Genomic DNA, 16,721 nt, shown 5'->3' with positions numbered 1-16,721 from the left:
CAATGATGAATGAATGAACTACACAATTGTCACATTTAAAATGCAAGTTAATCCATTATAATAATGGCCTATATCTACAGTACTGTGGTCTAGTTTGGTGGCAACTGAAACGAGAGGAGGGAAAAGTAGGCAAAGCATCATAACCAATACATTTCAGCCGTTTTGATTAAACTCAACATCAGCTGTGTTGACTTTAAACACGTGACATCGCATTAATCCAACAGACACATTGACAAATTCAATGTTAAAAAGTTAATGACATGGACAGGAAGACAAGTGAATGGGCAAGTGAAAGAAGTCAAGTGAGAATAAAAGAGAAAAGCATGAGTTATCAACCCAATTTTCCATCTCTGCAATCAGTGCATATGAAGCTGAAACTGTCATTGTTGGCATGGTGGTAATTACTTTTGGCCCACGGCAAACCCTGACTCGTGCGTGCGTGTGTGTGTGTGTGTGTGTGTGTAAGAGAGAAAGGGAGAGGAAGAGGTGGTGGAACACAGATGGACTGTTTCAAAAGCTGCTGTGAGTGAGGCAAGACCTCCATTCAGGTTTTTCCTCTCCAAACTCTGATTATGACCAATAACAGAAATTTAGCAAGCGCCTCATCCAAAACAATATTTTATTCAAATCAAATCGTTTCAGCCAAATTAATCTGACGGAGATGAAAGCTATGTCTGCAGAGAAATACATTTGCCTAAGTCAACGCAGGTGGGTTTCAGGAAAGCCAGTGGGGAAATGTTACGGTGAATGCAAGAGAGTTTACCCTCCTGAAATGATTATAATACATTATTAATTAGTTCCCATCCCGAGTATTAAGAGATATCATACAAAAGAGGCATCTAAAGAAACAAAAAACAACCAACCAAATAAAAAAAGCTTACGTAGATGTTTAATGCACAACAGTGACGGTAGTGGATATTTGGCTAAGTTACTCAAGTGCTTACTGCTTTATCCCACAAGTGTTTGGAACACTTGTGGGATAAAGCTTGAGTGTGCTTGTTTGTGCCAGAGTGACCAACACAACCACATTGGTTGGATTGTGACAAATGCAGGTTGAAGAATGGTTATGCCGTTATGCCGTGTGTGACCAAGCTGGTGACAAGTATGAGGAGGAGGTGCCAGGCTGTTGTGGCTGTGTATGGTTCTTCCACATGCTACTGGTGCCTCTGTTTGTAAATGAATAAATTGTTAAATTGCCAATATGTCTTATTACTTCAGACTTCAGTCATCCAATCCAATAAACAACACCAAACAAGAGTCAATAGCAGAATATGATGTTTGGCATTGGCAGATTTGGCAAGTTTTTCATGGGCGCAACCCACCTACTGAACTCTGCTGCTCAACCCACAAGTGCATTGTCCTTACGAATGTGGCACCATTTATAAATAAACAGGCTTTCCAACGGTATAAGATTTATTGCCAAGAAGTATTGTAACAACAAAGAAATAATCATCCAAACACAAATTTCCATTTATTTCTGTGCAATGAAATGGCTGAAAGTGATGTGATATGTCAACAGAAAATGTTTTCTGTCTTATGTGATATTGATTTTTAAAGTTTTTGACCACAATAAGGAAAAACACTGTTTTGTATGGGTGAAATGCTGAAGAGCAGTCACTGCAAATGTAAATACTTTCATAAAAATAAACATACATTGGACAAAACACAAAGCTACATTTAAGTATGAAAACTCAGCTCACACTTTGCTTCGGGAAAACAGAGTTGAAGCCGAACACAGTCCATTTGAGACCGTCACTCAACACAATCAACTAGTCATCTGTGACAATCACTGCTGATGAGAACTTGTTATCTGCAGCCAATGATCTAACTGTATCTGCTCGAGCAGTAATATATTATTGCAAATGAGGCCAGCGAAGGCCCTCGTGGTTCAGTGAGAGAACAAGTGTGTATGAGATCGAGTGCAGTATGTAAACCGTTTGACATCAGTGTTTGGACTTTCTTTATGAGAACATCTGTGGCAGCTGCCCTATAAATTCACAGTGTAGAGAAAACAGGAACAAAAAGCTCCTTTTTTGTATGGCAGCGTAGCATGGCGATAAGCGGACCTTGTCATGCCTCATCTGGAGCGCCACAGCCAACGTTTAGGGAAAGTCAAATCGGGGATGGAGAACTGAGACAGTGTTGCCGTGTGTTTAGAAATGTGTACCAAAGTTTAAAGTGAGCTTACTGATGGCCATCATATCAACCCCAGAGAAGAGAGAAACATAGACAAACTTTTTTACTTCTACAGACCACCAAGACTCAGGTCTCAGGTCACATGTGTTTTACTACTTCTTTTATTTTCACCTTCATATGCAATGAATGTGTGTTATTCTCCTGTCTGTGCTCCTCAAAGTCTCTCTACTCTCCATAATCTAGTACCTCAAACAGCTCTCTCTCCCTCTAATATAACAAGGTTTGAGGTAAATAAATTGACCAAATAATGGACATAGGAACTATGCACAAATGTCAACTGATATTATCTTATAAATCAAGAATAAATGTCTAACATAATCACATTCTTGGAGAGGCCTCCTGGCTTTAACACATTAGTACATGACATAAAGTTAATACTTATAATAACAAACAAACAAATAAACAAACAAACAAATAAATAAATAAATAAATAGATCAATAAATAAATGAAGATGTAACCTCATAGTGTAGCACTCCAAACAGCAACTGCACATGACATTCCAACTGTACTTTGAAGAAATGTATGTATGTATTATTATTGTTGTTATTATTATTATTATTATCATCATATTTACTGTTTTATTTGATTGTTTGTTTTTATTTCATTGTTTTACTATAGTGCTGATGTTACACTAAATTCTCCCTTCAAGAAAGGATTAAAGGATTATTTTTCTCTTCTCTTCTTAAATTACATGTTGATTAGTAAGTAATGAGTAACAATGAGCAACATAACAAAAGATAAATTAAGATAGTATTTGCCTTGAAATTCTTTCTTGTTTTCAAATTGTTGAAATGAGTAAATAACTGCCATATTTTCACACTTTGCTTCTGTGTAACAGGGCTTTGGTAAGGTCATTTAGATTCCACGCAGCACTTTCGTTGCAATGTTTTGACACCAGAAATATTTGACTTTACCATTTTTGACCCACTTGGACGTCAGTAAAGTAAAGAAAATATATCATAAAGTGTTTCGTTGTCTCTATTTTATTTAATTTAATTTAGCTTGAGTCGGTAAAATGAATGGAAAGTGCGGGCGCCGTTGTGAAGATTGATAAACACTCAGCTGAAGGCAGTGTGGCTGCTGCTGCTGCTGCTGTCGGTGTCTGAGGCTTTTTGAGTCTCACTGAACATAAACGGAGGATAAAGAATTAGCGTCTTACTTGTGAAGACATGACTTTTTACACGAGCTTTTTTTGTCTGTTCGCTTCTTTCTGTTGCATTTCCTTACAAGCAAGCTAAGCTAACCAAGCTAGCTAACAAGCTAAGCTCCCCCACAGGAGAAAGCAGAGAGGAGAGTGTTGTCATGTTTCCTGATGGCTTCAACTTCTACAGGTGAAAAAGGTTTGTAAGACGTCCTTTCATTCACTTATTCATCTCTGGTAGTTACGTTTCTAGTTTTTCAAAACGTGAAAACGTCTGCAGCTACTTTATATCTCATATGATTACCTACTCTCTACTCTAAATACTTAGCGACTAACGGATATATTATTCAGTATAATACATGGTAAAATTGTACACAGTTGGAGAATTGTGTCTTTGAAATGACTCAGCACAAATGTGTTGTTTACAGCTTCCTCGTTCATAATTGGTCTAAAATGACTGTATCAGGCTGTATCGGTATTGGTAGATACTCGGGTTTGTGATATCGGTATCAGTATCAGACACAAAAAAGTGGTATCGTCCCATCCCTAATTAGATAAGGGATGCACAATATTACAGGCATGATATTGGTATCAGCAGATATTAGCTTTAAAATGTATTATCGGATATCACCAAACACCAAGATCTGCCAATGTGACTAATGATCAGTATGCAAACTCTGATACATAAGGGTGTGCTGCATATTTAAGACGCAAATGAACAATTTAAAACAGATATTTTACCTTTTACTGTCATCTTACAGACAGAAATCTTTAATTAACATTGACACGATATCGACATTGTGTTCACAGCAAAGTGGCGTGAAGGTGACAGTTGTCTGGCTCCGAACCCAAGAGATGGCACTTTGCAAGAAGCAACCATCCAGAGACTGGAATCCAACTTTCACAGCAATGATTCCACAGCATGGGTGATATTTACTGACCAAAATAAAGATGCAGAGAAGGAGGAAGAGGAAGATGAGGAAATAGCTATACCGGTCTCTAAACTCTCAAGACCAGACTTGAATAACTTCAACCAGGAGAAACCAGTGTTTCCCAGCATCATCACAGACACCAGGCTATGTGTTTCATTAGAGCTGAGTGAAGCTGATGGACACAGAGTCCCTTACACCATCAACAGATACCTGAGGGATTATCAGAGGGAAGGTATACGGTTCATTTACAATAGCTACATCTGCTCCCGTGGATGTATCCTGGGTGACGACATGGGCCTTGGAAAAACTGTACAGGTAAGAAGAAGGCGGTTGCTAGCTGCAAAACATTTTAATAGTTTAAATGTCTGCATTTCTTCTTTATATTTGTTCTCTCTATGAATATTTTTGGCCTTGTCTTAGGTCATTGGTTTTCTTGCTGCTGTGTTGCACAAAACAGGCACATGGGAGGACACGAAGAGGAACAGGCCACAGTTTCTTCAGAGTCAGATCCCCTCGACACATAGTAAACCCAACAAAGTGGGTACTACTGCCATATATGTAACTTAAGATGAATGTTATGAATCGTAAAAATCATGTTCAGGATAGCAAATGCATATTTTTAAGTACCAAGTGCATTAAATCAAGTGCAGCAGTGGTTTAAGAAAATGTGAAAGCACTGAGTTGGATCACTGTGGTTTTTCTGTGATCCAGGTGTTCCTCATTGTGGCTCCTCTGTCAGTGCTTTATAACTGGAAAGATGAACTGGATGCGTGGGGTTATTTCCAGGCTGTGGTTGTCCATGGCCTGAGGAAAGAGGAGGAACTGGCTCGCATTAAGAAGGGACGCATTGAAATTGCTCTCACCACCTATGAGACTCTGCGACTTTGTCTGGATCAGTTTAATAAGTAAGAACCTTGATCAACACACACAAATGATGACATGGTAACATACATGGTTTTTCTGTATACACACATTTAAAAAAAGCGATAAATGTTCTTTGTATTTTCCTGATAATCCTCCTGCTGCCTTGTGTGGGTCAGTTTGACCTGCTCGGTTCAGAATGACACTGTTCCCCCTGGCTGTGGGATATGGAGGAAGCAGGAGGGTTTTAATGAAAATATACCTGTGGTCTGCCTGCAGTATCGACTGGTCTGCTGTGGTTGTAGATGAGGCCCACAAGATAAAGAATCCAAACTCTCAAATCACTCAGGCTATGAAGGAGCTGATATGTAAGGTTAGAAATCTTTTTTCAATGTGAGTGTTATTATTTAAGTATATCAGTGTTGTAACAAAGTTTTTTTAGATTAACAGAAATATTAACTGCTAAGTGAATGGTAAAGTTAGCCTAACATTTGGATTAAGATGTACCTATTTTCACCCTCAGATCAGAATTGGTCTCACTGGCACCATCTTACAGAACAACCTTGAGGAGCTGTGGTGTGTCATGGACTGGTATTTAAAGAGACATTTATATTAACACATTTCAGTCATTTGGTTCTGTGAAGTGCGATGTACATTTTTGCAATTGGCAAATTGTTGAAGAATATAGTCAGCTGTGTATATTATGTTCTGTGTAGGGCCAGACCTGGTTGTCTTGGCAGCTTGGGACATTTCAAGAACAAGTTTTCAGACCCAGTTGAGCAAGGGCAGCGGCACAGTGCAACAAAACGTGCCCTAGCGACAGGGAGGAAAGCTGTCAGAGCCCTGGTAAGGAAGATATCTCATTGCTTCCTCAGAAGGACGAAATCTCTTATCAGAGATCAGCTACCTAAGAAGAATGACAGGGTAAGACTGCTTATTGGTTTATAACGTTAATGACTTTGTGTTCTCCAGAAACTCACAGTCTACATTATGGTGTCTCAAAGCCCCCTCAAATATTTGCTGTGTTGTATTTTTCCGCAGGTGGTGTATTGCTCTCTGACAGACTTTCAGCAAACTGTGTATCAGACAGTGCTGGATACTGAAGATGTTACGTTACTGCTGAGGTCGTCAGAGAAATGTGACTGTGGAAGTGGGCGCACCCGTAGAAGATGCTGCTATGCAGTTAGTGTCCCCTTTTAACACCATGCAAGCTTCTATGCCAAGAAATGTTTTTATTCCTGCAGATTTTAATTTCTATTTCAGGGAATGTGTGAGTGTGAGATAATATCTTTGTTCAAATTATCAAATCTAGTCCACAAACATAGTTCATCACTTACTAATGGTGCTTTGAAGCTATGTTAACCCATTTTTTGTCTGTTAAGTAAACTGTAAAAAATATTTTGAATAATATAGGTAAACTTATTAAACAAGTCCTGGATTTCTGCATGAAATACAGGACTAAAATACAGTACACATTTGAAACTTAGAAGCTTCTTCAATCTGCCAGTTGATTGATAAGCACTTTGAATGCAAGGAGGAACCTTTGTGAACAAATATCAAACCAGTGTGGTTGAAAAAAAACATCCATTATTTACATTTTCTTCTGTTACAGACAAACTCAGATGGCGTTCAAATTAGGGATCTTTATTTTAGTTACTTGGCCATACTGAGGAAGATTGCCAACCATGTGGCACTGCTTCAGTCCACTGCAGGAACCAGTAAGAAACAGGTACAAACACTTATCCCGTAACTGATTTAGCATGTATACTAACTTACGATGGCTATCTCCTGGACAAAGCCTCCAGACTCTATAAGTTCATACCACATTTTCCACATTTGTCTCACTAATTCAGTTCATTTCTTGTAGGAAAAGTATTTGACTGCAATTTGTCAGAAGGTTTTCCAAAAGTTTCCAGACTTTGTGCAAAGATGTAAGGATGAAGCGTTTGAGGCATTGTCGGACCCAATGTACAGTGGAAAAATGAAGGTATGCTTTAGGAACAAAGGCTAAATCACTATTACAGGCTGTTTCAGCTAACGTTAACATCTTTGCATTGTCCTCTCAGGTTTTGCAGAGGCTGCTTAAATATTATCTGCAGAAGAGAGATAAAGTACTGCTGTTTTCTCTGTCAACCAAGGTGAGAGCTCTCTCTCTCTCTCTCTGTTGGTGCCTAATGAATGCTGAAATCATTCATTCATCAAGTCTGTCGATGACTTTGCGAGATTTTTTCCTTTTACCAAAATTATTTCATCCCATGGTGATGTAATCAAAAGAGGTTTTAAATGGTGTCTGATTTGGAACACGCTGTTTTTAGAGATTCATGTCTCTGAGTCACATCCGTTCACCTTAAGTTTCAGCACAGCAAATTGCTTAAACACACTCTCTTAATTCGCAGTTGATGTGTTTACAGAAGAAACAGTTTCAGGAGGCATTGTTTTGTAATGGCACAGATTAATAAATAAGCCCTGGGTTTTATTTGGGAGTGAAATGAGACTTTAATTGACAATTAGACTGGATTGTCTAATGGTTGTGGTCACCTGAGACAGTAAGAAAACATATGTGAATGCCCTGAGGTCATGTTTTCATGTCCTTTGTTTGACTTTTTTATGGAATTAGAGACCATGCAGGGCCAGGCTCAGTATTATCCCTATAGTATATATATAAATATACAAGGGATATTGCTTTTTTTTCATCATGTTTATTTGTCTAGCATCTACATTTTCTCTCACACAGTTGCATTGTTATAGTAGATTTAGAGTTAGACACTGTCTGTAATGTATTGTTGTAAACATTGCTCTTTCGATCGCCTCTTGTATTATCAACGTTTTAAGCTATTAGATGTGCTGGAGAGCTACTGCATGGCAGAGGGACTGGACTACAGCAGATTGGACGGCACCACCAAGTCCAAAGAGAGACTTCAGATTGTCAAAGAATTCAACAGCTCCTCTCACATCAACCTCTGCCTGGTTTCCACCATGTTAGTAGCACACTAAATATTATATAGAGAAGATGTGGTTTGTTTTATTATACTTGTTAACACAGATCGCCTTTTGAGAATGTACTAATGAGAACATTCAGTATCGTGTTTGCGTCTGCTATTTTGATACCAGCATGTGTTATTAATGTATATTTTAGGGTAAACATTCTAAACCTTGTATGTGTTGATTTCTTTTGTCAGGGCCGGTGGTCTTGGCCTTAACTTTGTAGGAGCCAATGTTGTAGTGCTATTTGACCCTACTTGGAACCCAGCAAATGACCTTCAGGCTATTGACAGGTACGTTGGAGCCACAGCTTGACAGACAACTAAAATTTTACACTGTATTTTAGCAGCAGTTGTTGTCACTTTCCCTAGTAGGACTAAAGAAAACCTAGTTATATTCTGTGCTGATTAATGTAACACAAATTCTGGACCAATGTGTATGCTTGTGGATTTGTATATATATGCCCGTGTATGGTGCGTGTGTGTGTTTTCCCCCTTCAGGGCATATCGTATTGGCCAGTGCAGAGATGTGACTGTTCTCAGACTTATCTCACTAGGAACAGTGGAGGAAGTTATCTACCTGAGACAAGTTTACAAACAGGTACCACACAATTATGACCACATGTCCATCATTTAAAGATACTTTCTCTGATAACTTTTATTTTCCACATACAAGTCACTTCAGTGCTTCAATTTTGATACATTTTTAATATTTCCTTTTTTGTTCCAGCAATTGCAGTCCTCTGTTGTTGAGAAAGCAAGCTCCCGGCGTTATTTTGAGGCCGTGCAGGGACATGGTGTCCATAAAGGGGAGCTGTTTGGAATAAACAACCTCTTCAGGCTGCAGATTCAAGGAACATGTCTCACACGCAAGATACTACAGGTTAGCTTGCTCTGCTGTAACGCACTGCCTCAATTTACCTCGTCCCTAATATGTAGTTTGATACTAACTTAATATCAGCAGCATGATAGGTCTGTATTTATATATCGCATTTCTAGTCTTGATGAGCGCTCAAAGCTGCTTTACACTACAGTTTTGCCATTCACCCATTTACACACATTCATACATGAGCTATGTGCAGCGTGTTTTCTATCGCACATATTTCATACCCATTTACACTCTCCCACCACAGCCGCCAGGACCAATGTGGGGTTAAGTATGAGCTGTAGCAGAGCAGGTTGAACCTACAACCTTCAAGGTCAAAACCGCCACAGTTCAATCTGATAGTGGGGTTTTAGAGCACCCTTTGCTGCTGGATCACAAGCTAAACTAAATTAAGCATTCAGTTTTTTAATTTTAGCCTTAAGGTTACAGCTTTTTCCCCCGCATGTTTGAATTTCAAATAAAAAGTGACCTCTCTTTTATTGTTCAATTTTATGTCTACTAAAACTGAAGAGTAATAGTCCAATGTTGATGAGTGGTACCATGCCAAACTGATGTTGGACAATGTGTGTGTCTCTCTCAGCGAGAAGGACAAGTGGAGGCTGGAGTAATGACAACCAGCACACACACAGACGAAGAGAAGGCGGAGGCCAGGAAAGGAGTTAGCGTGAGTAACTCTGCCTTTCTCAGGGACCCCGAACATGGGGCATTCATCTTTCCCATCCCTCACTCCATCTTCTTTCCCAGGCAGCCCACTCATCCTTCTATTCCCATGTGAAAGGGGGATACCTCCTACAGGGATCTTCCTGTCTGTCAATCAACCAACCAACCCACAAATTCTAACTTTAAACTTTTCTTTTGATTTTGTCGTCTCTTTTTTTTTTTTTTTTCACAAAAAAAGGTTCTATACCCAATTAGAGGGATAATGTCTAGAGATGTCTATCTGTATGACTTTTTAGATGCTAAATAGAAATACCTCACTGCAGCTGTCGTTAAAGTACTATCCAGAAATGGACATACAACACTATGTGCCCTCCTGTATGCCACTGAAAAAACATCAGTGGCTGACTTCTACCGAAACAATGAATAAGCAAGTGAGTTGTTTTAGTTTTCGTTAATGGAGGCTGCTAATATCAAGCAACGACTAACTCCCAGCACTGCAACAGGAACCCTCAAAAGCATAAAAAAAAGCAAAAGATAGTTTTATTAAGAGCAGCCAGTCAGGCTGAACAGGGAAGTGACTGACGCCAAGCAAAGACGAGAATGTTGCTTTAGTTACCTCATCAGTGTCTATCTTGTTCATTGGTAATGTTTGGCCAGAGCCCAAGATGCTCGTCTGATCACGGCTGCAGTTCACTCACAGCCACACGTGTCAAAGAGAATTGTTTTTGAAACTTAAATTTAGCCTCAATCTCAAAATATTGAGTATTTGCTGCTTCTTATTATTTTGGCTTCTCCCTTTAGGGGCCTCCACAGTGGATCATGTGCCGCCATCTTGCCCTGTTCCTTGTGTCTAAATGTTAGTTTTTCTTTTTTTGCTATGAAAACTGTAGCAGACAATAAGCTCCTGTTCTCCGTATGTGTAAAAACTCCAAATTATATACAGAAAACTCTTGGGGCGTAAATATTTACTACTCTTAAAATGTTGTAGTTCAATGGATCTTGGGTTGAGTACCTCTTTAAGGCCTTGGCTCACAGAAAACTTTTTTACACTCTGTTCTTGGTAGTTCAGCGAAACTAGAGGATTGAGTTCTCTTTGTGTGCCTCTCACTTTCTCACTGATGCTGTGTGAAACAGCTGGATATAATTACTTGCTTGTCCTAATGGAAGGGGCAGACCACACCGAAGTCTATCATCTCCTCTTAGATATTTATTTACACAGTGATACCCCTTATCATCATGTTCCCAGCCAGGCCTTTGCTGTGCAGCACAGCACAGCACAGCACAGCACACTGTCCTTTGTACAAGACTGACTCTCCTCTGAGGGCTATTCAGATTCCTGCAGTGCTGAATACACTGGAGTTCCTAAACATGCACAGAATGGAGCTTTAGGTATGTAAGCTCTGCAGAAGACTTATTTGGTAACTTTTGTCAAACTGCAATCACAGTTGGTGGCCTTTCCAATAAAAGCCCATTCATATTACTTCAGGAAATGTTGTGACCCCCTTGTTTGCTTCATATTACATTATGATGGAGGGCATATGTTGCACTGATGTCTATTATTTTGATTTACTGTTGCAAACATCTGTTTCGCGTTACACAGTGAAATGTCACATGGGTTTGTCCACTGAAAGATGGCATAAACAAGGGTAGTAAAGCATTTACAGGCTTTTGGTGGAATTTTGTGGCCGTGTCTGTCTATTGCAGTGTATGCACGGTTTATTTACAATTTTTATGCCAGTTTCTTGTTCTCGTACTACCCACCCCAAACTACATGTTATGCTTAACACCCTCTTTTTTAATCTGTTTGTTTCAACTGTTTCATTTCAGGAACCTGGAGATTCTACACTGAATTGTGAAGCTATCAAGGAGAACAGAGATGCATCAAAGGTCTCTAGAGGGTTGCTGGATTTTAGTAGTGGGAGTGAGGAGGATGGTGATGGACAGCTATTTCAGAGGAAGGTCTCAAGCTCAAGCGCAGAGGATGGGAACAGGGGTGGGAATGCTGCCATCGGTGCTGGCCAAATGAATCTCCTCCAGCATGGTTTCTCCAGATTCTTGGAAAGGGTGAAAGGAACACCAGAGGTCGAAGGTGACAGTAGTTCTGATGAAGAAATCCTCTCTGACACAGGTGCTGGGATTCCTGAGAAACTGGAAACAAATGACTGCATGTACAAGAGCTCCAAAACAGAGAATAGTTCAGGCTGTCTCTCCAAAGTTGGGACAAAACCCTTGAACGTCTCCAGGGATGCAGACAGAGACGATGAAGACAATGGAGCCAGGACGCGACAAGAGAATGATGAAGCTGTAAAAAAGCGACAGGGTCTGAAAGGGTGGAGAGATAAGAAAAATGCAATAGATTGGGAGAGTGATGAAAACTCTTCCAACAAGCCCAAAACCACAGGGCACTGCTTTGAGGGTTACTCTGAAGAATCTGAAGATTTTGACCTGGAGAAAATAGCATGCTCCAAGAAAGGAGCCTTGAATTCACAGAGAAAAGGTCAAGATAGAGGGAGAGTCACTTTTGAGTTAAACGAAGTTAAACGAAAAAGACAAACGACTAGTGCAAGGAACCAGGCCAGATCCAAGTACACTGAGTCCATAGAGACATACGCATCTTCAGAGGATGAACACACTCCTAAAAAGAAAGGGAGGTTCACGGGAGGTCACTTCACATCTCCACGCACAGAACAATCGAGAGTAGATGGAAAAAGATCTGCAACAAGTATGAAAAGTCCGACATCTCAAGGGAAATATGGAACAATTGATAGTGTCCTAGGTCAGATTCAACGTCCATTTCATATGCCTTTTAACAACTTTTAACAAATAGAATTTTAAAATGAATGATGCCTGTTTCTGTCTGAAGGAGGCGTGCAGGAGGTGGTGTATACCCACTCCAACCAGCGTGTGGTGGGTGGGAGCAAAGCCGAGGAGCTGATCAGCAGAGCTGCAGTACGAGACGTGTTTGAACGCAAGATGTACTCTCAGCTCCCAGCCAATCAACTTCTAGGAACCCAAGAGGTACACAAAGCTGAAACACTGGTCTAGCTCTTCATGTAACAAACATTGAGAAATTCTTTCTTCCAAACTCTGTGTGGCAACTGCATGTTAGCATGCACGCACAACAAGGCTATCTGCACTATCCTGTGATCACGAGAGTGGATGTAAACACATAATATTTAAAGATCGACTATAGACAGCTGGTGAGCAAACTGATTTTTCCATTAAAGTTGAGTCGTGATGCAAATCACATGTCGCTGCCGAACTCTGCCATACAGTGGACTTCTTCAAATTGAGCATGTTTTCAGATAATATGGCTGGGACAATCCCTTAAAAGCTGGGGTAGGCAACGCTGTCTTCTGCCGTGGGGAAATTTAGATAGGATACGGATAAAGAGAGTCGGACAATAAACACAATAAAACGTGTCAGTCTTACAGATTGGGAGATTGACTCAGGTCATCTGATGACGCTGTAGATGTTCATTTCAGTACAGAGAACATTGGTACCTATTGACCTGGGAAAGAGCCTCTTTTCTACTTTTCTAGTTACCCTGTTTTTACTGCAAAAACAAGCCGAGATATGAGCAGGTCACTCACTACTGCCTAAGTACATAACTTCTTTCTTGTGTGATTGTACCAGAGCCTGTCATCAAGCCCGCCAGACAGTCCACCATACTCTGCCACTGTCAGGCTGGAGAGGCCCAGTGTGGACCATCCAGTCACCTTCACCAGCAAGAGTGTGCACCACACCAGACACACCACTGTCATCATTGGAGAGACTCCTCAGGCCATATGCAGGTACTGGAAGCAATGAACAGGGATAACAGCAGTTAATAAAGATGTATACATTGGGAAAAAAAAAACCTTATAATTTGACTTACCATGAGAGAAATACAAGCGTAAAAGAGCTCATAGGCACATCATGAGAAAAAGACCAGTAAAGGGAGCCTTCAACAAGAGGAGAAAAGGAGATAGGAGTAATGAAGGCAAGTTGATGGATGGCGTTATGGGGCAGTGATAAAAAATGAGTAAAGTAAGAAATTCCTGGCAGTGTAGGGAGGTAAGCCAAAACCTGCGTGGATACAGTGTTGAGCGCCCCCTCTTGCCCTCAGGGAATGTGTGTGTGTGCATGTGTGTTTAGCAAGGGACCACCACTGAGCTCTTCCTACCTATTTCCCTGCACCACGCTGAAGATTGCGAGTGCAGCAGTTTTCCCCGCCTTAACCACTCCGCCTCCTGAGGTGAACCAAAAATGATCACCTTCTCTATATGTATGTATGTATGTATATATATACATATATGTATGTGCATATATTTGTTCTACTGCCTCACTTCCACCCTCTGCCTTTTAAACACTCGCTCCCCAAGGGGAAGTTAGTATTTTTGCCCAGAGGCTCACCAGGAAGTGAAAATGCACACTAGTTATATTGATTTCCCCACAATTAACCTTGCTGTTTAATGATTTGAATCCACATGCACGTCGTGTTTTACTGCCATTGCGTTTATTTATTGTTTTTCCAGTGAAAGCCACAAACGGTAATAACACCTTTGTAATGCTGCTCTACCACCACTGACTTTGAAGTATGGCTGTGCCCGATTCTGGTTAGACGAAAAATTTAATGACTGCCTCGGAGCTCAGGAAAAACACCCCAATACTGCACGGCTGTCTGGATATGAGCATGAATACATGGAGAACTATTCATCATAGCCTGCTGGGCCTGATGGAGCCGCAGAAAGTTTGATTAATAGTATATGTTTTATGTGTTATTTAAGTTGCACTGCAGTGGGCACACATCATACAGTGACTGTACCCATGTTAATATGATGTCCATTCACAGGAAACTGGCAGAAACTATTTCAAAACATATTTGATTTAACACATTTTTGTACAAGGATGTTTTCGTTTTGTTTTTACACAGTTGTGTGTTTTGTTTGCAGGCAGCACCTGGAGGAAATGGCAAATAAATTCAACTTTCCCTCCGTTCGTCAGTTTGCAGTGGAGGTTCTGAGAAGAGACTCGAGCCAGAGACTGGGTTGGCTGCGACAGTATTACACTTCACTGAACCAGCCTGACCTCGCTAATATAGTCGCAAAGAATTTCCCGCAGTCTGATTCAGCACCAACCTCCTCCACTTCCACAGCAACTACCTCCTCAACAGCCACCAGAACTGCTATAACAAAATCCTGCACAGAAACCTTAACCAGAACCCCACAAAAGGAATTTTCAAATACTCCCCAGAAGCGTAAATACACTAAAAAGAGTCGAGGGCCCAAGACTGATCCTGAAATCCCACAAAACAATGTTTCTGCACCACAAAAAAAGTCCAGACTTCGCCAAAATGATATTCCAGATCCACAGAGAAATCCCAAAAACCCACAACGCACTGTTCTAGAACCCCAGAAAACGCAAAAGGTCTCACAACAGAATGTTCTAGAACCTCTAGGTAACATTACAAGCCATGAGTCAGAGGAGCAGGAGGAAACGGTTTCCAGTGCCAAAGGACACAGGAGGACAAAAAGGGGTAGTGTTTCTTGTTCTGGAGCTCACAGAGCCGGTGGTGGTCTTGGCGTGGATCATGCCGGCAGCAGTGGTCTGGGGTCTGGGAAGCCTGCTGCTGTCCTGAACCGCACAGACAGAGATACCCCTTCTTCCCCGGACCTCAGCCATGGCAGGTCCGCCATGTTATCCAAACCCACAGCACAGGAAAGGGAGCGAGAGCAGAAATCATCATCAAGGACTAGAGAAACCGATCAAGGACGGAGAGAAAATTCCCAGTCTGCTTCCCCTCCTCAACAGGCCCCTTCTGCCTTAAGTAATCACTCCCTCCTCACAGATCTGATAGGAGACACTTCAATCCTCGACGATTTATTAAAACCCAAACCAAGGGGTGCCCAGCAGAGAGGCCCCCCAAAAACACCACCACCTATGCTCTCACGGTCAGAAAACGCTTGTCTGACCTCCCCTTCTTCATCCAGAATCGCCCTCAGTTCTGATTCTGCTTCAACACGACCATCTCCTGGTGCACTCGTGCAGGTTACAAGAGGCAGTCGCAAAGACTTCTGGGACATCCTCAACGAGGGTAACGAGGAGAGTATTAACAGGTTAACGGACTTGGCAGAAGTGCAGAGAGTCTGTGTCAACACGAAACTTTCAGCGAGAAGTCGATCTGGAGAGGAGGAGGAGGAGAGCAAGAGTCTGTGGAAGACTAATGAAAAGTTCCTATGGAAGAAATAATACAGAGGAGACATTGTTGTATTGTGTTTTAAGTTCTCAAATTAATTGAAGCAAATGCTTTTTACATACACTATTTTATTATTTTAAAGTTACATATCTTTTTCTTTTTTTAAAAAAACTAGTCTTATTTACTGTACTGTAAAAAAATCAGGTTTGTTAAATCAGTGAGTTTCCAACAAAATGACCGCTGATTTAAAATTAAATTGTGTTAATGCCTTATATTCATCTCGTCACCTCTGCTTTATTGCTGTTTTCATCTTAAATGAATCTTAATGAAATATTACTATTAATTCATTATCTTAGTAGTTTCAGATTTATCGCCTGTGGATCAAATACTTTTTTTCAAATCCAATGTTCTATTAATACATAGTGGAAGCTGTTTCACTATTAGTGCATAACAGTCTTTAATTGCTTTTTCTTCTTGTGTTGGAAATGATTAGAAGAAGAAAAGGAAGCAGTGAAAGATGGTGAAGCTGTCCGAGGCAGACTGATCCCACTGATCTAAAGAATGGGCAATATATGAGTTAATTATGCATTAAAATAATATGTATCATGATTAAAAGCACTCCGTAAGGAGTTCATGATGTATTTCCATTATCAAAATGTTTCATTAATGAGAAAAATAATGCTGTCTTTCTAGTCCTAGTGATTTGTCATAAAGGGCATTTGCATTTTCCCATTCATTCCAGGACCTCATTATTTATAATTATCATATTCAGATTCTTGTTTTTCACTGTAAAATGTTCAGTAAGAAATAGGGATGGGTATCGGTATCAGTCCGATACTGGTCAAAATGATTTGAATCGGATGTCTGAATCCGAAACTCCATTTT

General features: G+C 40.5%; 1 protein-coding gene across 2 annotated transcripts; it reads left to right on the top strand.

The window, feature by feature from the left end:
* Positions 1-3,260: 3,260 nt before the first annotated feature.
* Positions 3,261-16,520, top strand: ercc6l2 (excision repair cross-complementation group 6-like 2). 2 transcript variants are annotated; one of them, XM_058636774.1, is made up of 20 exons: positions 3,261-3,537; positions 4,149-4,585; positions 4,691-4,807; positions 4,982-5,175; positions 5,411-5,504; positions 5,655-5,722; positions 5,848-6,055; positions 6,173-6,313; positions 6,744-6,860; positions 6,999-7,118; positions 7,198-7,269; positions 7,964-8,109; positions 8,311-8,406; positions 8,614-8,713; positions 8,843-8,995; positions 9,579-9,662; positions 11,486-12,434; positions 12,522-12,676; positions 13,295-13,452; positions 14,593-16,520. In XM_058636774.1, the coding sequence occupies exons 1-20, from the start codon at positions 3,510-3,512 to the stop codon at positions 15,887-15,889; spliced, it is 4,734 nt and encodes a 1,577-aa protein (XP_058492757.1). In that variant the 5' UTR covers positions 3,261-3,509; the 3' UTR covers positions 15,890-16,520. The 2 variants fall into 2 exon arrangements, 1 of the variants encoding a protein (XP_058492757.1); XR_009241163.1 differs by lacking the exons at positions 12,522-12,676; positions 13,295-13,452; positions 14,593-16,520 and adding an exon at positions 9,743-11,047 and having other exon boundaries at positions 11,486-11,554.
* Positions 16,521-16,721: the final 201 nt, after the last annotated feature.

This window comes from Solea solea, chromosome 8 (genome assembly GCF_958295425.1).
Source record: "Solea solea chromosome 8, fSolSol10.1, whole genome shotgun sequence".
Classification (NCBI taxonomy): Eukaryota; Metazoa; Chordata; class Actinopteri; order Pleuronectiformes; family Soleidae; genus Solea; species Solea solea.
The sequence above is the reverse complement of the archived record's forward strand: the minus strand, read 5'-3'. Positions and strand labels throughout refer to the sequence as shown.

Excerpts from the sequence above, each read along its gene's own strand:
- ercc6l2 (XM_058636774.1), top strand. The coding sequence starts at position 3,510 with ATGGCTTCAACTTCTACAGGTGAAAAAG. Across the intron at positions 6,314-6,743 it reads GTAGAAGATGCTGCTATGCA|ACAAACTCAGATGGCGTTCA; the intron begins GTTAGTGTCCCC and ends CTTCTGTTACAG. Across the intron at positions 12,435-12,521 it reads AACAATTGATAGTGTCCTAG|GAGGCGTGCAGGAGGTGGTG; the intron begins GTCAGATTCAAC and ends TTCTGTCTGAAG.